This window comes from Colobus angolensis, unplaced genomic scaffold, assembly GCF_000951035.1.
Source record: "Colobus angolensis palliatus isolate OR3802 unplaced genomic scaffold, Cang.pa_1.0 Scaffold8, whole genome shotgun sequence".
In the NCBI taxonomy this organism is placed as follows: Eukaryota; Metazoa; Chordata; class Mammalia; order Primates; family Cercopithecidae; genus Colobus; species Colobus angolensis.
Genome location: NW_012121820.1, coordinates 17,727,108 through 17,743,556, shown reverse-complemented (window position 1 = coordinate 17,743,556; position 16,449 = coordinate 17,727,108). Strand labels below are relative to the sequence as shown.

The following is a 16,449-nucleotide window of genomic DNA, read 5'->3' as shown; positions in this document are numbered from 1 at the left end:
CTTCTGGGACCCAAGTTTCTTAAACTCCCCTATAGGTGTGATAATTCCCTGTCCTTGGCCTCTGAGAATCAGTTTATCTGCCAGCTAGAGATAATAATCGCTACTGTGTCTCTAAGTAAGTGTCCTGGTGTCTAGATCTTGGTGTAGAGTTCAAAAGTTTGGACCCAAAAGCCAGCCTGCTAGGGTTCCTATACTGGCTCTGCCACTTTCTAACCAGGGGATCTCAGGAAGGTCATTTCGCTTCCTATGCTTTGGTTTCCTCATCTGTTCAAGGTGGATGCTGTTAAACCCACCTTGTAGGATTGTTGGGAAGCCTAAATAGCACATATTAAAGGCACACTGCATGTTGGCTGTTAGTGTTGCTGTCTGTGGATCGAGGAGTTGAATAGTTGATTGTGCAGGGGAAAGTACCTTGTTCCAGCAGTTGGATGATAATTAACTAGTGTGACTATAGGCTGGTTATTTAACCTCTCTAAGCCCAATTTTTCACCTACATATGCACGAAGTTAGATTATCAGTGTCTCTCAACTATTGGCATTTGGGGCAGGAGAATTCATTGTGCAGAATGTTCAGCATCCCTGGGACCTGGTAAATGCTCATAACACCTTCTCAGTCATTGTAACAACCCAGATACTCCACTTCGCCATTGCTTCTGTACAGGTTCCCCTGGAGAGGAACCCTCAGAATGAAATGATTTGTAGGGTCCTTTTAAGCTGGAAGTATTCGGGACTGTAAGTCCAGGATTGTTATGAGGACTCAGTATAATTAATAATGTGAAGGTTCATTATAAACTGTAAAGTGCTGCACCCAGGGAAAGGAGTATGGTGATATTGTCTCATTACTATTGAGGATGGAGGGAATTAGGAGGCTCTTGTTCTGTGGGCTTCATCTGGAGAGGAGGGCCAGGGCCAGATGTGGAGTGATCGTGTATGTGGGGAAGAGCCTGCTGGGGTGTGATGAATACTAGGTCAAGGGTGGCAAATGCTGTCTCTGAGAATCACACACTAACTCTGCTTGGTTAATAGTGACTGCTGTGATGTTGTGTTGAGTAGGACACTGATTCCTTACAATGCCCAGGTTAGCAATGTCCACCTGGGCATAGGAACAGGGAGTAGTGGCCTGCCTGCCATCTATTTGTCATCCCTGTCCTAGATAGCAAGACATCTTAGGATTTGCAAGAGTCATAATAATTCAGAGGACGATGTTCAGATCGATGTGGGCTGGAGAAATACTAACGGCTGTGCCTACAGCTCTTTGGACCTAAAGCACACTGACATCTCATGTCCAGGTATCCTACACAGCAGCCCAGAAGTAGACAGGTCACAGAAAACTGAGGCCTGGAGGATATACAAGCCCTGTAATGAAGTGATTAGGAGCATAAACTCTGAAGTCACACAAATCCTGACTCTTCTCCTTCATAGCAGTGTGGCCTTGGACAAGTTACTTAATGTCTCTGTGCCGGTTTTCTGTTCTGTAAAATGAGAAGAATAATAATACCTATCTTACAGAGTTGTTATGAGGATTCAGTGAGTTAATATGTGTAAAATGCTTAGAACAGTAACCAGCACATAGTACTCAATAAATGTTTGCTCTGACTAAGTATAAAATGTAGTCCAAGTTTCCTGGCAGTCAAAGCAAAGAAGGAACTTGATTAATTACATAACTCTTCTTTTTGGAAAGGAGAGTGTGCACCTGTTCCTTAGGAGAGATTAAGTGGCTTCTGATACTAAATTCTGCAAGAAATATCCCATGTGGGTAATAATTTAGGAGCCCTTGGGTGGTTATAATGAACAATGTCCTTAACAATGGTTTTATGGTCATGGAAAAGTAGAATTTATAGCTCACAGTCAATTCAGTGGCAGAATGAGGCAAAAATCCTGACTCCCAGCTCAGCCCTTGTATGCTCCCTGGACTAACAAGACTGGACTTGAGCTTTGACAGAAGATGGGGGTTGGGTGGGCTGAAGTGGGAGTTGGGGTATACCCTCCTGCTCTGAGGACAGAGGGAAAGGATTAGGGTGAGGCTCAGCATATTTGACTTCACAGAATCATGGGTTCTGATGATGGCCACCTTTGGCCAGCAGGACTCAAGCCTGGGCCTTTCCCTCGGTCACCTGTGATCACTTTCTTTCCCTAAGGGGGATGACCCCAGGAGAAGCAGAAATCCACTTCTTAGAGAATGCCAAGAAGCTTTCCATGTATGGAGTAGACCTGCACCATGCCAAGGTACCACCGGCTTCCTGGGTTCCCCTAGTGTCTGGGTGGTGCCCCCAAAGAACTATCAGGCTTTTCCCTAGGGCTTGGTGTGCCAGACCCTGTGTTACCTCCAACTTGAAACCTCTTCTGTTCTCATTCTCATTCCTCGAAGTTCCATAACCTTTTATTTTCTCATGATCTGTATCCTTTTCTCCATGTATTTTATTTATGAACCTGTTTGAGCTCCCGCTAGATTGGGAGCATTGTGAGGGAAAGACATAGGCCTTAGTTTATTTCTGTATTCCTAGCACCTGGCACATAGCCTGGCACCAAGTATGTGCCACTAAATGTTTGCTGGGTGAATGTATGATTGAGTGATTGACAGAGCAAATGATCAGACAAGTGAGTGGGTGAATAAATACCTAAATGGAAGAGTGAATGACTGAATGACTATGGGAGGGATTGGTCAGTGGGACTCCATCATGGAGGCTCTAACCCTGCTCCTGAGAGCTCATTACAAGCAGTGCACAGGGCGGTGTGTTCGGGGTGGGTGGCAGGCTGTCCCCAGGCATGGACCCCGGGCTTTCCATTCCATGGTCTCTTCTCATGCAGGACTCTGAAGGCATCGACATTATGTTAGGCGTCTGTGCCAATGGCCTGCTTATCTACCGGGACCGGCTGAGAATCAACCGCTTTGCCTGGCCCAAGATCCTCAAGATCTCCTATAAAAGGAGTAACTTCTATATCAAGATCCGGCCTGGGGAGGTGAGCCTGCCTTGGGACCTTGGGAAACCCTCCTCCTCACCAGAATCAACTAGAAAGGAGTGAACCCCGGCAGCCGGGCCTGGGCTGCCAACACACACACACACATACACACACACACACACACAGAGAGAGAGAGAGAGAGAGAGAGAGAAAGAGAAAGAGAAGAGCCTAAATAAAAGTATAACTGGCCGGGCGTGGTGGCTTACACCTGTAATCCCAAAACTTTGGGAGGCCGAGATGGGCAGATCACAAGGTCAGGAGATCAAGACTACCCTGGTTAACATGGTGAAACCCCATCTCTACTAAAAAATAAAAAAAAATTAGCCGGGCGTGCTGGCGGGCACGTGTAGTCCGAGCTACTTGGGAGGCTGAGGCAGGAGAATGGCGTGAACCCGGGAGGCAGAGCTTGCAGTGGGCTGAGATTGCACCACTGCACTCCAGCCTGGGTGACAGAGCAAGACACTGTCTCAAAAAATAAATAAATAAATAAAAATAAAAAATAAAAGTATCACCACATACAGCCAGGTGCGGTGGCTCACACCTGTAATCCCAGCACTTTAGAAGGTCGAGATGGGTGGATCACATGAGGTCAGAAGTTCGAGACCAGCCTGGCCAACATGGTGAAACCCCATCTCTGCTAAAAATACAAAATTAGCTGGCACTGTACTCCAGCCTGGGCGAGCAAGACTCTGTCTCAAAAAAAAAAAAAAAAGGGGGAGGGAAAAATAAAAACAGAAGAAGAAGTATAACCACATACATTCAGGTCACACAGATAAATTAATATATGTCTGTGTAAAGTTCATGTATTTACTTATATGTTGTAAGTATGGAAGTTTGTACACATTCTAAGATACACAGACTCGACTATACATACAACACACACAAATGCAAACATGTATATATCTGCACCTCTTTTCCTTCAATTCCCCACATCTCACCCATCAAAAAGCCCATTTGGTCTTAACGTCTGCTTCTCTTCCTCTCTGTCACACCCGCCTCCAGCAGCCGCCATCTTTCACCTGTGCCTATGAGGGCCTTCTCACTGCCCCTCTGCCCTCCCTCGCCCCTGGTGCTCATCAGGCCATTTTCCTCATAGCTGCCAGAGAGATCTTAAAACATCCCTTAAATCAGATCATGGCAAGCCCACTCCCCCTTCCCACCCACACCCTTGCTTACACCTTTCAGGAACTCTCTTTAACTCTTGAGCTAAACTCCAAACTCCTTCCATGGCCACCTATCTCTCCCACCTATCCCTTGCCACACTGCCCCACACCTAAGGTGCTTTAGCCTCTTTGGCCTTGAGATCTTTGAATAAGTCAAGCTCTTTCCTGACTGGGTGCTTCGCATTTGATGTTTCCTGTACCTGAAAGTGTCTCCCTTGTCTTGCTTCTCACATAGCTGGTTCCTTCCCATTCTTCAAATGTCAGCTCAAGATCACCTAAATCTAGGTCTAGAGGGGATCCCCTGCTCTTCCTTAGACGGCAGGAGCCCCCATGCCTTCCCAGTTCTGCCATACCACATATCTCCCTTCATTTCCCCTGATCAGTGTCTGCAATTATCTTGTTTGCTCATTTATTGTTAGAGGCCCCCCTACCCCCACTAGAATCTTCTGCCTTGATCTCCATGTATCTCTAGTGTTTAGCGCTGGACCTGTCACAGAGTTAGGGCTCTGTCACCCTTATTGATTCAGTGAATGAACAGGCCAAAGTTGCAGATGCCTGAGAAGAGTTCAGAAAGGATGACTCACGTCTATAATCCCAGCATTTTGGGAGGCTGAGGTGGGAGGATTGCTTGAGCCCAGGAGTTGGAGACCAGTCTAGGCAACATAATGAGACCCATTCTCTACAAAAAATTAGCCAGTATGGTGTTGTCTGACTGTAGTCCCAGCTACTTGGGAGGCTGAGCAGGAGGATCTCTTGAGTTCAAGGTTACAGTGAGCTATGATTGGCCACCGCACTCCACCCTGGGTAAATGATCGAGACCCCGTTTCTCAAGAAAACATTAAACAAATAAAATAAAAACACAAAGAATGGTCTAGTGGTGAGAGTGAGCTCAGGCCCTGCCTCTAACCTGCCCTTCTTGGTTTTCCAGTATGAGCAATTTGAGAGCACAATTGGCTTTAAACTCCCAAACCACCGGTCAGCCAAGAGACTGTGGAAGGTCTGCATCGAGCATCACACATTCTTCCGGTGAGCCTGACCTTGGATGGGGTAATGGGGATGGGGCAGAGACCATGTGTATGGAGGGGAGCGGGGGAGGAGTTAGTGAGAATGCTAGGAATGTCCTCCTCCCTTTCCCCAAGTCCCTCCCTTCCTGGGCCACTTTGAATTGTCGTAGTTGGTGGGGTAGTGGGATGAAAGGCCAGCTGTGGTCTAACCTTGGGCCTGGCAGTATAGGTTTGATTCCGCCTCCCCTGCATCCCTCTGCTGCAGGCTGGTGTCCCCTGAGCCCCCACCCAAGGGCTTCCTGGTGATGGGCTCCAAGTTCCGGTACAGTGGGAGGACCCAGGCACAGACCCGCCAGGCCAGCGCCCTCATTGACCGGCCTGCACCCTTCTTTGAGCGTTCTTCCAGCAAACGGTACACCATGTCCCGCAGCCTTGATGGAGGTATGGCCCAAACTGGAGGGCTGGGGGGAATGGTCTTTAGAGGGAAGTGGAGGAGTGGGCATGCCGGGTTCTGCAGAATGAGCAGGAAAATGGTAGACGCATCCCAAATTCATCTGCACCAGGCTGGCCCCTCAAGACCAGTGCTGTCCCTGGGCAGCTCTTGGTGGCTTAGTCCCAACCTAGAGCTCAATTCCACTTGAGATGTGACACTACCACTCTCTGGATTTCCCACAACTTCCCTGAGTTGTGGTCTTTTGGGGTCCCAGGTTCAGCCATATGATTTGGGCCACCTACCCAAGAAGCTTAGTGATCCACTGGTCATCATCATACTAGGGGAATGGTGTCTTGTGACTGCAGTGTGGAGCTGATGATGCCTTGTCTGCTGGGAGGCCAGGGCATCGTTCTTGGTCATTCTTTTGGTTTTACTGGGCTCTGGGCTGATTGACAATCTAACCACATGGCACTCTCCACTGTCTCCATTTCTGTTGGGCTGATGGGTGCCCTTAACATCAATGAAAACTGGCCCTATATAGTCCTGTAGCAAGCAGACAGGGCTTAAAATGTGGTGCACAAACCACGTCTCATCAGAGTCGCCTGTGAGATTGTCAAACACAAAAATTCCCAGGTTCTGCCCCAGACCTACTAAATCAGCATCCTTCAGGGCCCAAGTCTCTCCCCAGGACGTACACACTCGAGTTTGTACGTGATGTTCAGAAGTCACATGGGACACTGGGGAAATTCAGAATTACGCAGATCTGAGTTCAAATCTCGGCCTTGACAGTCACTGTGGGCTGTTCTCTGAACACTGGAAGTGGTTCATAAATATCTGAATGAATGGATGGGTGACCTTAAGCAACTTATGTAACTCCCTGAGCCTGTTTCCTCTTCTACAAAATAAATATTACCTATTTTGCTGTGTTCTAGGGAAAACTAAATGAGATCATGCCTAGAAAATATTCTGTGGCATATAGTAGCACCTTAAGAAATTTTACCCATTTTTATTGTTTTTAGGTTTGTAGAGAGTGGCTTAAAGGTGGGAAGTGGGGGCTGAGCGTGGTGGCTCATGCCTGTAATCCCAGCACTTTGGGAGGCCAAGGTGGGCAGATCACCTGAGGTCAGGAGTTCGAGACCAGCCTAACCAATATGATGAAACCCCCGTCTCTACTAAAAATACAAAAATTAGCCGGGCGTGGTGGCATGCGCCAGTAATCTCAGCTACTCAGGAGGCTGAAATAGGAGAATTGCTTGGACCCCAGAGGAGGAGGTTGCAGTGAGCTGAGATCACACTATTGCACTCCAGCCTGGGCAACAAAGCGAGACTCCATCTCAAAAAAAAAAAAAAAAAAAAAAGGCCAGGCACAATGGCTCACTCCTGTAATCCCAACACTTCAAGAGGCCAAGGGGGGTGGATCATGAGGTCAAGAGATCAAGACCATCTAGGCCAACATGGTGAAACCCCATCAGTACTAAAAATACAAAGATTAGCTGGGTATGGTGGCAGGCGCCTGTAGGCTCAGCTACTCGGGAGGCTGAGGCAGGAGAATTACTTGAACCTGGGAGGCGGAGGTTGCAGTGAGCCAAGATTGTACCACTGCACTCTAGCCTGGCGATAGAGCGAGACTCCATCTCAAAAAAAAAAAAAAAAAAAGTGGGAAGTAGGGACTTGGGTGGGGAAACTGTAGATGTTCCCAGAACACCTTGGGGCAGGCCTCCAGGCAAGTTAGTTCTACTTATATTTTCTGAGTATTATATGTGTGTCAGGCCTTGTGCTGGGTCCTGGGTATAGTATTTAGAGTGAATAGGTTTGGCCCTTCCCTTTGAGGAGCTCTTAGAATAGCAGGTTTGTAAGCATTTGTTGTGGTTCAAGCAATGGGAGAAGCATGTGTAGAATGTAGAGCAGCTGTGAGGAGGCAGGAATTAAGTTTAGAAGGGGCAGAAAGGGCTCTGCAGAAAGGGTGCTAACTGGGCAGGGTTTTGAAGGATACCTAGGAGTTTGCCAGGTGATCAAGAAAGTCTGATACTTTTTCTGGTATACGAAAGTAAGACCTGTCTCAGGACTCCTGTGCATGTTTGAAAGATGTATAGTTCTGCTAGGGTTTGTCTGAGGCTGAAGAAGCTCCTTCTTCTCCTTGGGTAGACAGAGGATAGAAAACTGGGGTTTATGCAAAGGGAAAGGTCCCTCCCCTGTAGCTTCCATTACTATGTCAGGGGCCAAACGAAGCCCAGATTCTGGCAGGCAGCAGAGGTTAGCCTGGAGCTAGTGAAGCTCATCAGAGAGGAACAGAAGCATGGAGTCTAAGCCAGGAGGCCTCAGTCCCTATCCCAACTCACCAAAAGGTCACCAGTGGGATATTTCCCCGCTTGACGTCTCCAGTCATCCTCTGTAAAATGGGGATAAGTCAGTCCCATTCCAGCCATCAACACAGGGTATTGTGTAAATCAAATGAAATATATGCATAAATGCGTACTTTGCAAAGTGAGTGTATATGAATAGAAAGGATAATTATCCTCTTTTTAAAATCTAGGCCAACCCCAAGGATAATCTGAGCTCTGGTTATTTTAAACCCGTGTTTTTCAGCCTATTTTCCACCAAGACACAATCCATGGGCATAGTCAGATTATGCCCAATGCCTGATGCAAAGTCTAGTTCCACCCCTTCCTTTCCTATTCAGAAAAGCATTTTGGAATACCAGTGAGTGAGAAAGGTGTTATTGCAGGGATCTCCCTGAATTCTCCCTAATTTATAAAGAAGGTAAATTAGTTGCAAACTTAAGACTTTAGCTTTCACTAGTAAAGCTAATCTCACAATATTTGTGTATTGCTAAATAATGATCAGGTGAGTATTCAACCACAACCACCACAACCAAAACAGCAACATTTATGGGCTGCCATTGATGGAAGGCTCACTCTGTGCTAGCCACTCTTCCATAAGTACTTATATACATTAGCTTGTTCATTCTTCACCTCCTCTTTCTAGAGCAGGCACTGCTTCTAGATAAGGAAACCAAGACCCAGAAATATTGTGTAATTTACCCAAGGTCATACAGTCAAGAAGAGATGGATTTGAGATTTGAACCCAGATTCTAGTGCTGTAGAAACCAGGAAGGAGTCCTGGGCTGGGAGGCAGGTCTGCCACTTACCGGCCATGTGACTGGTACTACTTCACACCTCTGGGCAACGGGTGAGGGGTGTGGAAGAGTTGGCTCCACTCCAGGCGTGGTTGGGCAGGGCCAGGCTGGTTCTCTGTTCTCTGGGAGGGGTCTCACATGGTTGCCCGGCTATCTCCACCCACTTCAGCAGAGTTCTCCCGCCCAGCCTCTGTCAGTGAGAACCACGATGCTGGGCCTGATGGTGACAAGCGGGAGGAGGATGGCGAGTCTGGGGGGCGACGGTCAGAGGCCGAGGAAGGAGAGGTCAGGACTCCAACCAAGATCAAGGAGCTAAAGGTAGGAGCCTGGCTTTCTCGTACTCTCTGCTCTGGGGATCAGGAGGCTGACCTGAGGTCTACCCTTGGCCTTGGCCTTCATATGCCCCCAGCTATTGCCAAGCACCCTTGCTATGGAGTCCACCATGGACAGAGCCTTGCCTTTGGGTCATCTCTCAATACCTGGCCCTTGCTGGGATGGGGTGGGCGTGGGGGTGGGCATGCTGCCTGCCCTGTACTCTCCCCAGCTTTGCCCTACTTTTCCAGAGGGCCGCTCTGTCCCTTAAAGGACTCAGGCCTCCTTTTGCACACTCTTAATTTGCCCCTTTGACTGGGATCTGGATCTGCACTGCTCTCTTCCTCCTCAGAGCATGACCGGGTGTCACCAACAGCTCTCAGGAGTGTGAGGTTCAAGTGTGTCCCCTTCCTACTTCCCCATGCCCCACTCAGGTGCACACACACGCTCCCAGTATCTGTGTGTACATGCTCATGCAGGAGTGCATGACCTCAGCCTCACACGCATTTAATAACATATGTATGCACCCGTCACCCTTAGATCCATGCACACCGATGTGTAAACAACATGCACACACACAGCTGTGTGCACGCACAGGCCAGGGAGAGCTTCCTCTTGGTGTAGTTGTTCAGCAGGTTTCTTTCCATCTCCCTTGTGAGCACAGGGCCTTGAACATGCTCCCACTGACAGCAAGAGACAGGAAACTCCTTTCTCATATCCCACCTGCCCAGTGTGGCTCTGCCCACTTGGCTTCTAGTTGCCTTCTCTGCCTTCCTGGGACAGCGCCCTGCTTCACGCCTGCACCTTCTTCTGACTATCTCACTGCCCTGCTGGTGGCCCACCCAGCTGCCCTGGCCTCCACTTGGTCGAGTGTGAGTGCTCTGGGCTCCTTGCTGGACCAAGCCCATCGTGGCATCTCTAATCCATCTGCTCTACTGACCCTGCTGCTTTCTTTCCCTCCTACCACATCCCACTAGCCGGAGCAGGAAACCACGCCGAGACACAAGCAGGAGGTACTGCATGCGACCTGTCCCTCCCTACCCAGCCTTTCCTATCCCCAGCTCATTTGTCACCATCCCACAGTCCATCCCAGGCTCACTTCCCTGGCACCATCTCAGCTTCAACTTCTTCTCTGGTCCCGAGCCATCGCCCTCTGCAGCCGCCCTTGCTCCCCACTCCGCCACCCACTAAGCTTATCTCTCTAGCTCCCTTCTTAGACTCTCCTAGCCAATTGGCCATCTCTCCCTCCTTCCTCAGCCCTCCCACCCTCTCCCTAGCTCACCCGGTCCTCCATACTTGCAGCTCACCTGCTGACCATCCCACCTGCACCACCAGCTCTTTCAGGCCATTCTGTGCTTTCATATATCTCATCTCCCCCCACCCACCCCTTCCCTAGATTCATCTCCTCCCCGACAGCACTGTTTGGTCTCGCCTCCATCTCATCTGTGTCCCCTGTGTCCTCACCCCAAGCTTCTTTTTGTATCTATTGGCAGTCAGATGTGGGAGTGGGGATTGCGGTGGGGAGGGAGGCACCTCAGAGCACATCTGCATCTGCCCCAACTCCAGTCCGACACCTCCCCCAGGCAGGGTTGACTACTGCTCAACTCTGGCAAAAACCTCCTCCTCTTCTCTTCCTTTCCTTGTCTTCTTCCCATTTGTTGCTTCCCCCAAATTATTCCTCCCATGTTAACCACTTCTTGTCTCTCACACAGTCACTAATTCTTTATCTGAACTTTAACTGCAAGAGAAGTGGGTTTATTCTTGGGCTGCCAAGGGAAAGGGCCAGAGACTGGGACATAAGAAGAGCCTTACCTTGGAGTCCTGAGATCTGGGTTTCAACCCCACTTCTGCCACCAACTCTTTGAAGGTCTTGGGAAATTCCCCTTAGACCCCAGTCCCCTGTCTGCACAGCAAAGCATTCAGACTAGGTTTCTCCAATGCCCTTAACCTTTAAGGATCCCAGGATCCCAGGATCCCACTGCTTCCTGTAGCCTTCAAGGACATGACACACCCATGGAGGCAGTGGGGCAGGTTTGGAATGGAAGATGACAAGCCACATCTCAGGTTGGGACTCACTACCCATTGCAGCCCAAACCTCCTCCCTGTGCAAATGCCATCAGGTTTGACTTCTCAGACAGCCATTGTCCCGAGGGCAGCTCAGCTTGGGAAGGGAACAGACAAATGTCTGGAGGGAAAGCAGGAGCCTCACTGGGATTGGTTTCCTTCCTGAGATAGCTTAGGAGTCAGCCATAGTGGATCCTTGGGTACCAGAGATGAGCCCAGGGGAAGATTCTAGCTTTGTCCAAGGGTAAGCTTACCTTCCAGCGGTTCTTCCAGAATTACCTGATCTGACTTTAATAAGCTGAGATTGTCCATTTCTTGTCCTGAATTGAGTTAACATGAATTTTCAAACAGTCTTACAGATAAGGGTCCTTGGGCTGCCAGCCACCACTTTGCCCCAGAAGTAGCCAGATAAACAGCTTTGGCAGGTCCCTGCCAGCTCCTGCACAAAGCTCGTCCTCCCTTGACCTAAGGAGATGACTCTGTCATGCTGCACTAACTTGAGCACAGACTTGGTAGTTTAATGGGGAACACTACCTGTATAGTTAGAATCCTACAACTCCAGCTATACTTGGCTCAATTCTTATGTCCAGCCGTGGGACTTACCATTCTTCTTCCTGGTCTCTAATTCTCCTAATCTTCCCGAACACTCTACAGCATTCTAGTTTCTCTATCTGGCTATATCTCACCCTGTCTGCTATTGGTGAGTCAGTGCCTGAAAGTTATCTGGAAGGTCCAGGGTGGCTGGGGAAGGTAGTGGCCCATCACAGAGGAGACTAGACTCCCCTGGTCTCTAGTGTGGGAGCTTGGCCATTTCTCTGGATGTCCCTGGCTTGAGGAGGATCTGTACTGTGGGCCTCCCCAGGGCCTGAGCAGTTGTGCGTGTTGGGCTAGGAGGGGCCCAGACTGGACATCCTGCTAAGTATAGTGGCCCAAGTCTTGGCCAGCAAGTGGACACTGGGATCCAGGAGGGATCTAGGAGGCCCCTGAATGAGCCAGAGCAGCCCAGTGAACAGGATTAGTGAGTTATTATAGCTCTCTGGCAGTTGCTGCCTGTTATGCTGTGGTTGTAACCAGAGGGAAATCACCTCTGTGACTAAGACTGGGCTTGTAGCACCAAAGGGAACTCACCCAGACCTGTGGGCTTTGGGTAGAGTTTGGCTGTTCAGAGGCTGTAGAGCCAGGCAAAGGAGAAGCAAAGGTGGCTTGACTAGACGTCTCCTCTTTTTCATCTTCAGTGCTCTGTGCCTTGGGATGTACACCTGTTGGGGTAGTTCTCCTTGCCCTGGTTGGCCTCTGGGGCTGCCATGAGGGCGACACAGGTCAGAGTGGGAATCACGTTGCTGGTGGAGGGTGGTGATGGTGACTGCTGCCATCATCCCTGCACCCTGCATCCCCCACTTGGAGCTGTTCCCCTAACACCACCACCCTCTCCATCTATCCCTAGTTCTTAGACAAGCCAGAGGACGTCTTGCTGAAGCACCAGGCCAGCATCAATGAGCTCAAGAGGACCCTGAAGGAGCCCAACAGCAAACTCATCCACCGGGATCGAGACTGGGAACGGGAGCGCAGGCTGCCCTCCTCCCCTGCCTCCCCCTCCCCCAAGGGCACCCCTGAGAAAGCCAATGAGGTAGGTGTCACCCTGAACCCCTCGATAGGGGCCTTGGGTAAAGAGGCATTGGGTTGCTACGTCTTGACTTACATTCATCCTCCACACCAGTATGCTTCCCCCATTGCTGCTTAGGGGCTGGTGGGGATGGAGAGGGTGGTAGGTTAGGCTGAGGGAGATGAATTCACTAAATCTTGGAATCCTGGGTCCTGGAGACTAACTTAAAACATGAAAAACTCAAGACTCATGGAAGCTTAGTGTACTTCCCTTCCATCAGCCCGAGTATAATGGGGAAGGGGTGCTGGTTAGAAATGCAGGTTTCAGGGCCCCAGCCCAGACCTACTGAAGCAGATATTTGAACTCAGTGCTGGCATCGGCATTTGGACAAGTGCTGCCGAGGCTTTTCATGTGCACTACATTTTGAGAATCCCAATAGCTGTATCCAGAACTAGACCCTGTTGTGCCTATTGTGAAAACACAGATTGGGGAGTGGTCCCTCCTGAAAGGGGCTTCGGAGCCCACTGGAGGGGAATGGGCCCGTCACAGAAATCAGACCTGCTTCTGAGGCTTCAGAAAAGCATCTCACATGACCTGCCTTTCTGAGTGGAAAGCGTGGGGTGTTTTCTCGATTGAAGAAGAGATGAAGTTAGGATTTGGGGAAGCCCTGCATTTAGACTCTCAAGTCCGTATTTTTAGCCCTTGCTAAATCTTGGCGATATTTACCCCAGTTTATACTTAGGTGTTTTCTCCCTGAAGCTATTGCTTACTGGTCTGAAATCCAATTGTGGTGTATACTTACACTGCCTGGGTTTAAATGTTGGCTCCGCTGCCTGCTAGCTGGATGACTTTGGGCTTGTTACTTAACCTCTCTGAGACTCGTTGGGTAGAGATAATAAAAGCGCCTACTTCATGGGAATGTTGTAAGGATTAAACAAGATAACGCACATAGAGGGAGTAGCAGAGTACCTCGATGTGCAGTGTGAGTTATTGTTTCACTTGAGAGTTCCAGACTTTTCCACAGAGGAGGTTAACTTCAAATCAGGATAAAGAAAGTATGTTTCAGTCCAAAGTGTTGAAGTCAAGCATACTAATTTAACTAGAGGCATTCACAGATGACTTTTCTTTAACAAATAAAATTCCCCTTTCCTAAATAAAATAAAAGTTGAAAGGGCCCTGGGAACCTGATCAGAACCTTCATTTTACAGATAGGGGCACTGAGACCCAGAAAGAGGAAGGACTTATTCAGTGTCATAGCTGATGGAAGAGGAGCCAGAACCCAATTTTCTTGTGACCCAGGCTATTGTATTTGCTATTAAATCACAGCTGCCTAGGAGCAAGACCAAATCACATAAAGACCAGGTAGAGAGTCAATTGTATGTGTGCTGCCTTCTAATGTTTTGAAAATTGGTGATGCACCCATAATCTAATTAGCAGAGCATTTTATTGGATCAGTGCTACCCATGGCCTGAACCTGCCAGATAACAGACGGCTTTGTCTAGTGAGGCATAAGTCCAGAGAGAGCTACTGGGTTGGCTTTCTGGTTGGTGAGTCACAGAATTAGGGATGCTTTGGGGGCCTTTAAGGCTGGCGCCGTGAAAGAATGGCAGACCTCTGCATCCACGAAGGGCCTCTGTTTACCTCTGGCACAAGCAAGACCCTGGACTGGGTGGCGGGGGCTGGTCTAGTGAGCCAGTGAACAGCACCCCCTTCTGCCCTTCAGTGTGGCCTCTAATCAATCCTGATGTGGGCTCGCCAGGCTTAGCCTGGCTGTGGGTGAGGTGGAATGCAGAGGCTACTGAAAGAGTGAGTCTCCAGAAGAGAAGGGGAAGATGAGCCCTGGGAAGTGGGGTCTAGAGCTCTGGAGTGTCTCAGTGTAGCCTGGTGTAGGGTGTGCCCCACCTGCTGGTGATAGCTGGAACTGCTAGAAGATGGGTCTTACTAAAAGGTAGAATCTGCTCCACCTCCCAGCCCCGCTCAGCCCCAAGAAGTATAGTCCACTGCTGGAAAGAACTGTGGTCCAGGAGCTCACCCTGGAGCTATGGACCATTCAGAACTGGCTTACAGGCTCCCGTGGCATTTAGGGGCCTTTGAAGATTTGGGAGATGGGGAGGTGCCATAGACAAGGATTGACTGGCTCCTTGGGTGAGTAACTTCCCCTTTATGAGCCTCATTGCCTAGTCCATTTTGGAGGACCAAAATTGTCATTCCATAGGGTAGTTGGGAAAGTGGAGTGAAATAATGAATATAAAAGCACTTTCTCAACTGGAAGGTGCTGGGCAGTCATGGGGCTATTGCTGATGGTGACTAGAATCCCTGATGCCAAAACCAGCTTTGTGGGGGGTATCCTGAAGATGCCCATGTCATCCAGAATTCCTAGCAGCCTCCTCATATATTGTTGGGCCTCACCTGGGCCAAGGGGAAAACAGTGGGAACTTTAACTGTTCCCATTTGCCAAAGCCAAGTTTCAATGTTTAAAGGGGGTTGTAATCCAAACTGCAGGACTGAACCATAGCCTAAGCCAGAGACATCCAGGGAAGCCCTGGAGCCAGAGTCTAAAAGGTATGGCTCCAACATCTCTGAATGAGAATGGGCAGGGCATTGGGGAAGGGCACTGGGGCTGATTGTGGGTCTCCCTCCCTTAAGTAGCTCAGAAGGGCAGTCCCTCCCTAGCTCACCCCACAGAGTGGCTACTCCCTGACCTAATCCACAAATCCTAAAGATGTGGGACTTAAAAAGCTGGGCTATTTATGGACTTTGTGTGTGTGTGTGTGTCTCTCTCTCCTACTTTTTCTCTCTCCCTCTCTTCCTGTCTCTGTCTCTCCTTCCCTTCCTCCCTCTTCCCCTTTCCTCTGGCTCTGGGCCTCCCCTGCAGTCCCAGAGGACCCAGGACATCTCTCAGCAGGACTTGGCACCTGAGCCTGGAGCAGCCGCAGGCTTGGAAGTGTTCACTCAGAAAAGCCTCGCAGCATCTCCTGAGGTTACTGTCTTCACCTTCCTGTGCCCCTTCCTCCTGCCCACCTAGAACCACCCTCTGTGGTCTTAAGAAAACCCTTTCTCAGGGGTGAGGGGAATGTACCAGATTCTGCCAAGCAGATGGAAGCAATGGGTAACCCATGTTGTCCCCATGCTGTGATAAGGAAATGTCCCCATCCCAGAGATCCATAAAGGGCCAGCCCCTCCCTCATCCCTTGTTTCTGAGGAGAGACAGGACTGCAACCATTCTGGGAAGACAGAACAGTCTGCATTGCCTTGGCCTTGAAGGAGAGGCAGGAATGATCTCCCTCTTTCAGGCCCTGGTAAGACAGGCGACTCTAGAGGCAGGCTTTGGCTTCTATGCTAAGATCAGGGGTCATGGCACCCAGATGCCTTCTGCCTTAAGGTCTTGTCTCTGTTCAGAAGCCTGAATAAAGTCTAGCAGTGGCTAGTTAGGGCACGACATTCCAGCCATCTCCTGCCTGCATCTTCTCTGAACTCCCTTGGAGCTTGGGCCCATCAAAGAGGCAGGCAAAAGTGGACATCTTTCTCTAAGGAGTATCCTTAGGGTTGTAAAGAGATTGGTCAGGCAAGTGTTTGAAATGAGGCGACCATTGCTTCTATGCCCAGGGCGGCAGCAAGTGGAGGGCTTTTTGAAATTCCTGTGGCCCTGCATGGATGCTAGGCATAGAATCCAGGCCCAGGCAGGAGGCTGCACTCCCTCCTCTGCTGGGATTTCATGGACTCTCAGGGTTGGAAGGTATTGAGTGATCATCTGGGCAGAACTGTCTTCCCCGA

The 16,449-nt window shown here is 49.5% G+C and overlaps 1 protein-coding gene across 4 annotated transcripts in view; it reads left to right on the top strand.

Annotated features, from left to right (window-relative positions):
- EPB41L1 (erythrocyte membrane protein band 4.1-like 1) overlaps positions 1–16,449 on the top strand; it is a 138,909-nt gene that overhangs the window by 94,463 nt on the left and 27,997 nt on the right. For 2 of the 4 annotated variants that reach the window (XM_011929118.1, XM_011929121.1), the window contains exons 8-14: positions 2,138–2,225; positions 2,808–2,960; positions 5,052–5,149; positions 5,393–5,568; positions 8,866–9,014; positions 9,986–10,021; positions 12,517–12,699. In XM_011929118.1, coding sequence (XP_011784508.1) covers positions 2,138–2,225; positions 2,808–2,960; positions 5,052–5,149; positions 5,393–5,568; positions 8,866–9,014; positions 9,986–10,021; positions 12,517–12,699 — 883 coding nt within the window. The remainder of the gene's footprint in view (positions 1–2,137; positions 2,226–2,807; positions 2,961–5,051; positions 5,150–5,392; positions 5,569–8,865; positions 9,015–9,985; positions 10,022–12,516; positions 12,700–16,449) is intronic. The other 2 variants (XM_011929119.1, XM_011929120.1) reach the window with 1 other exon arrangement.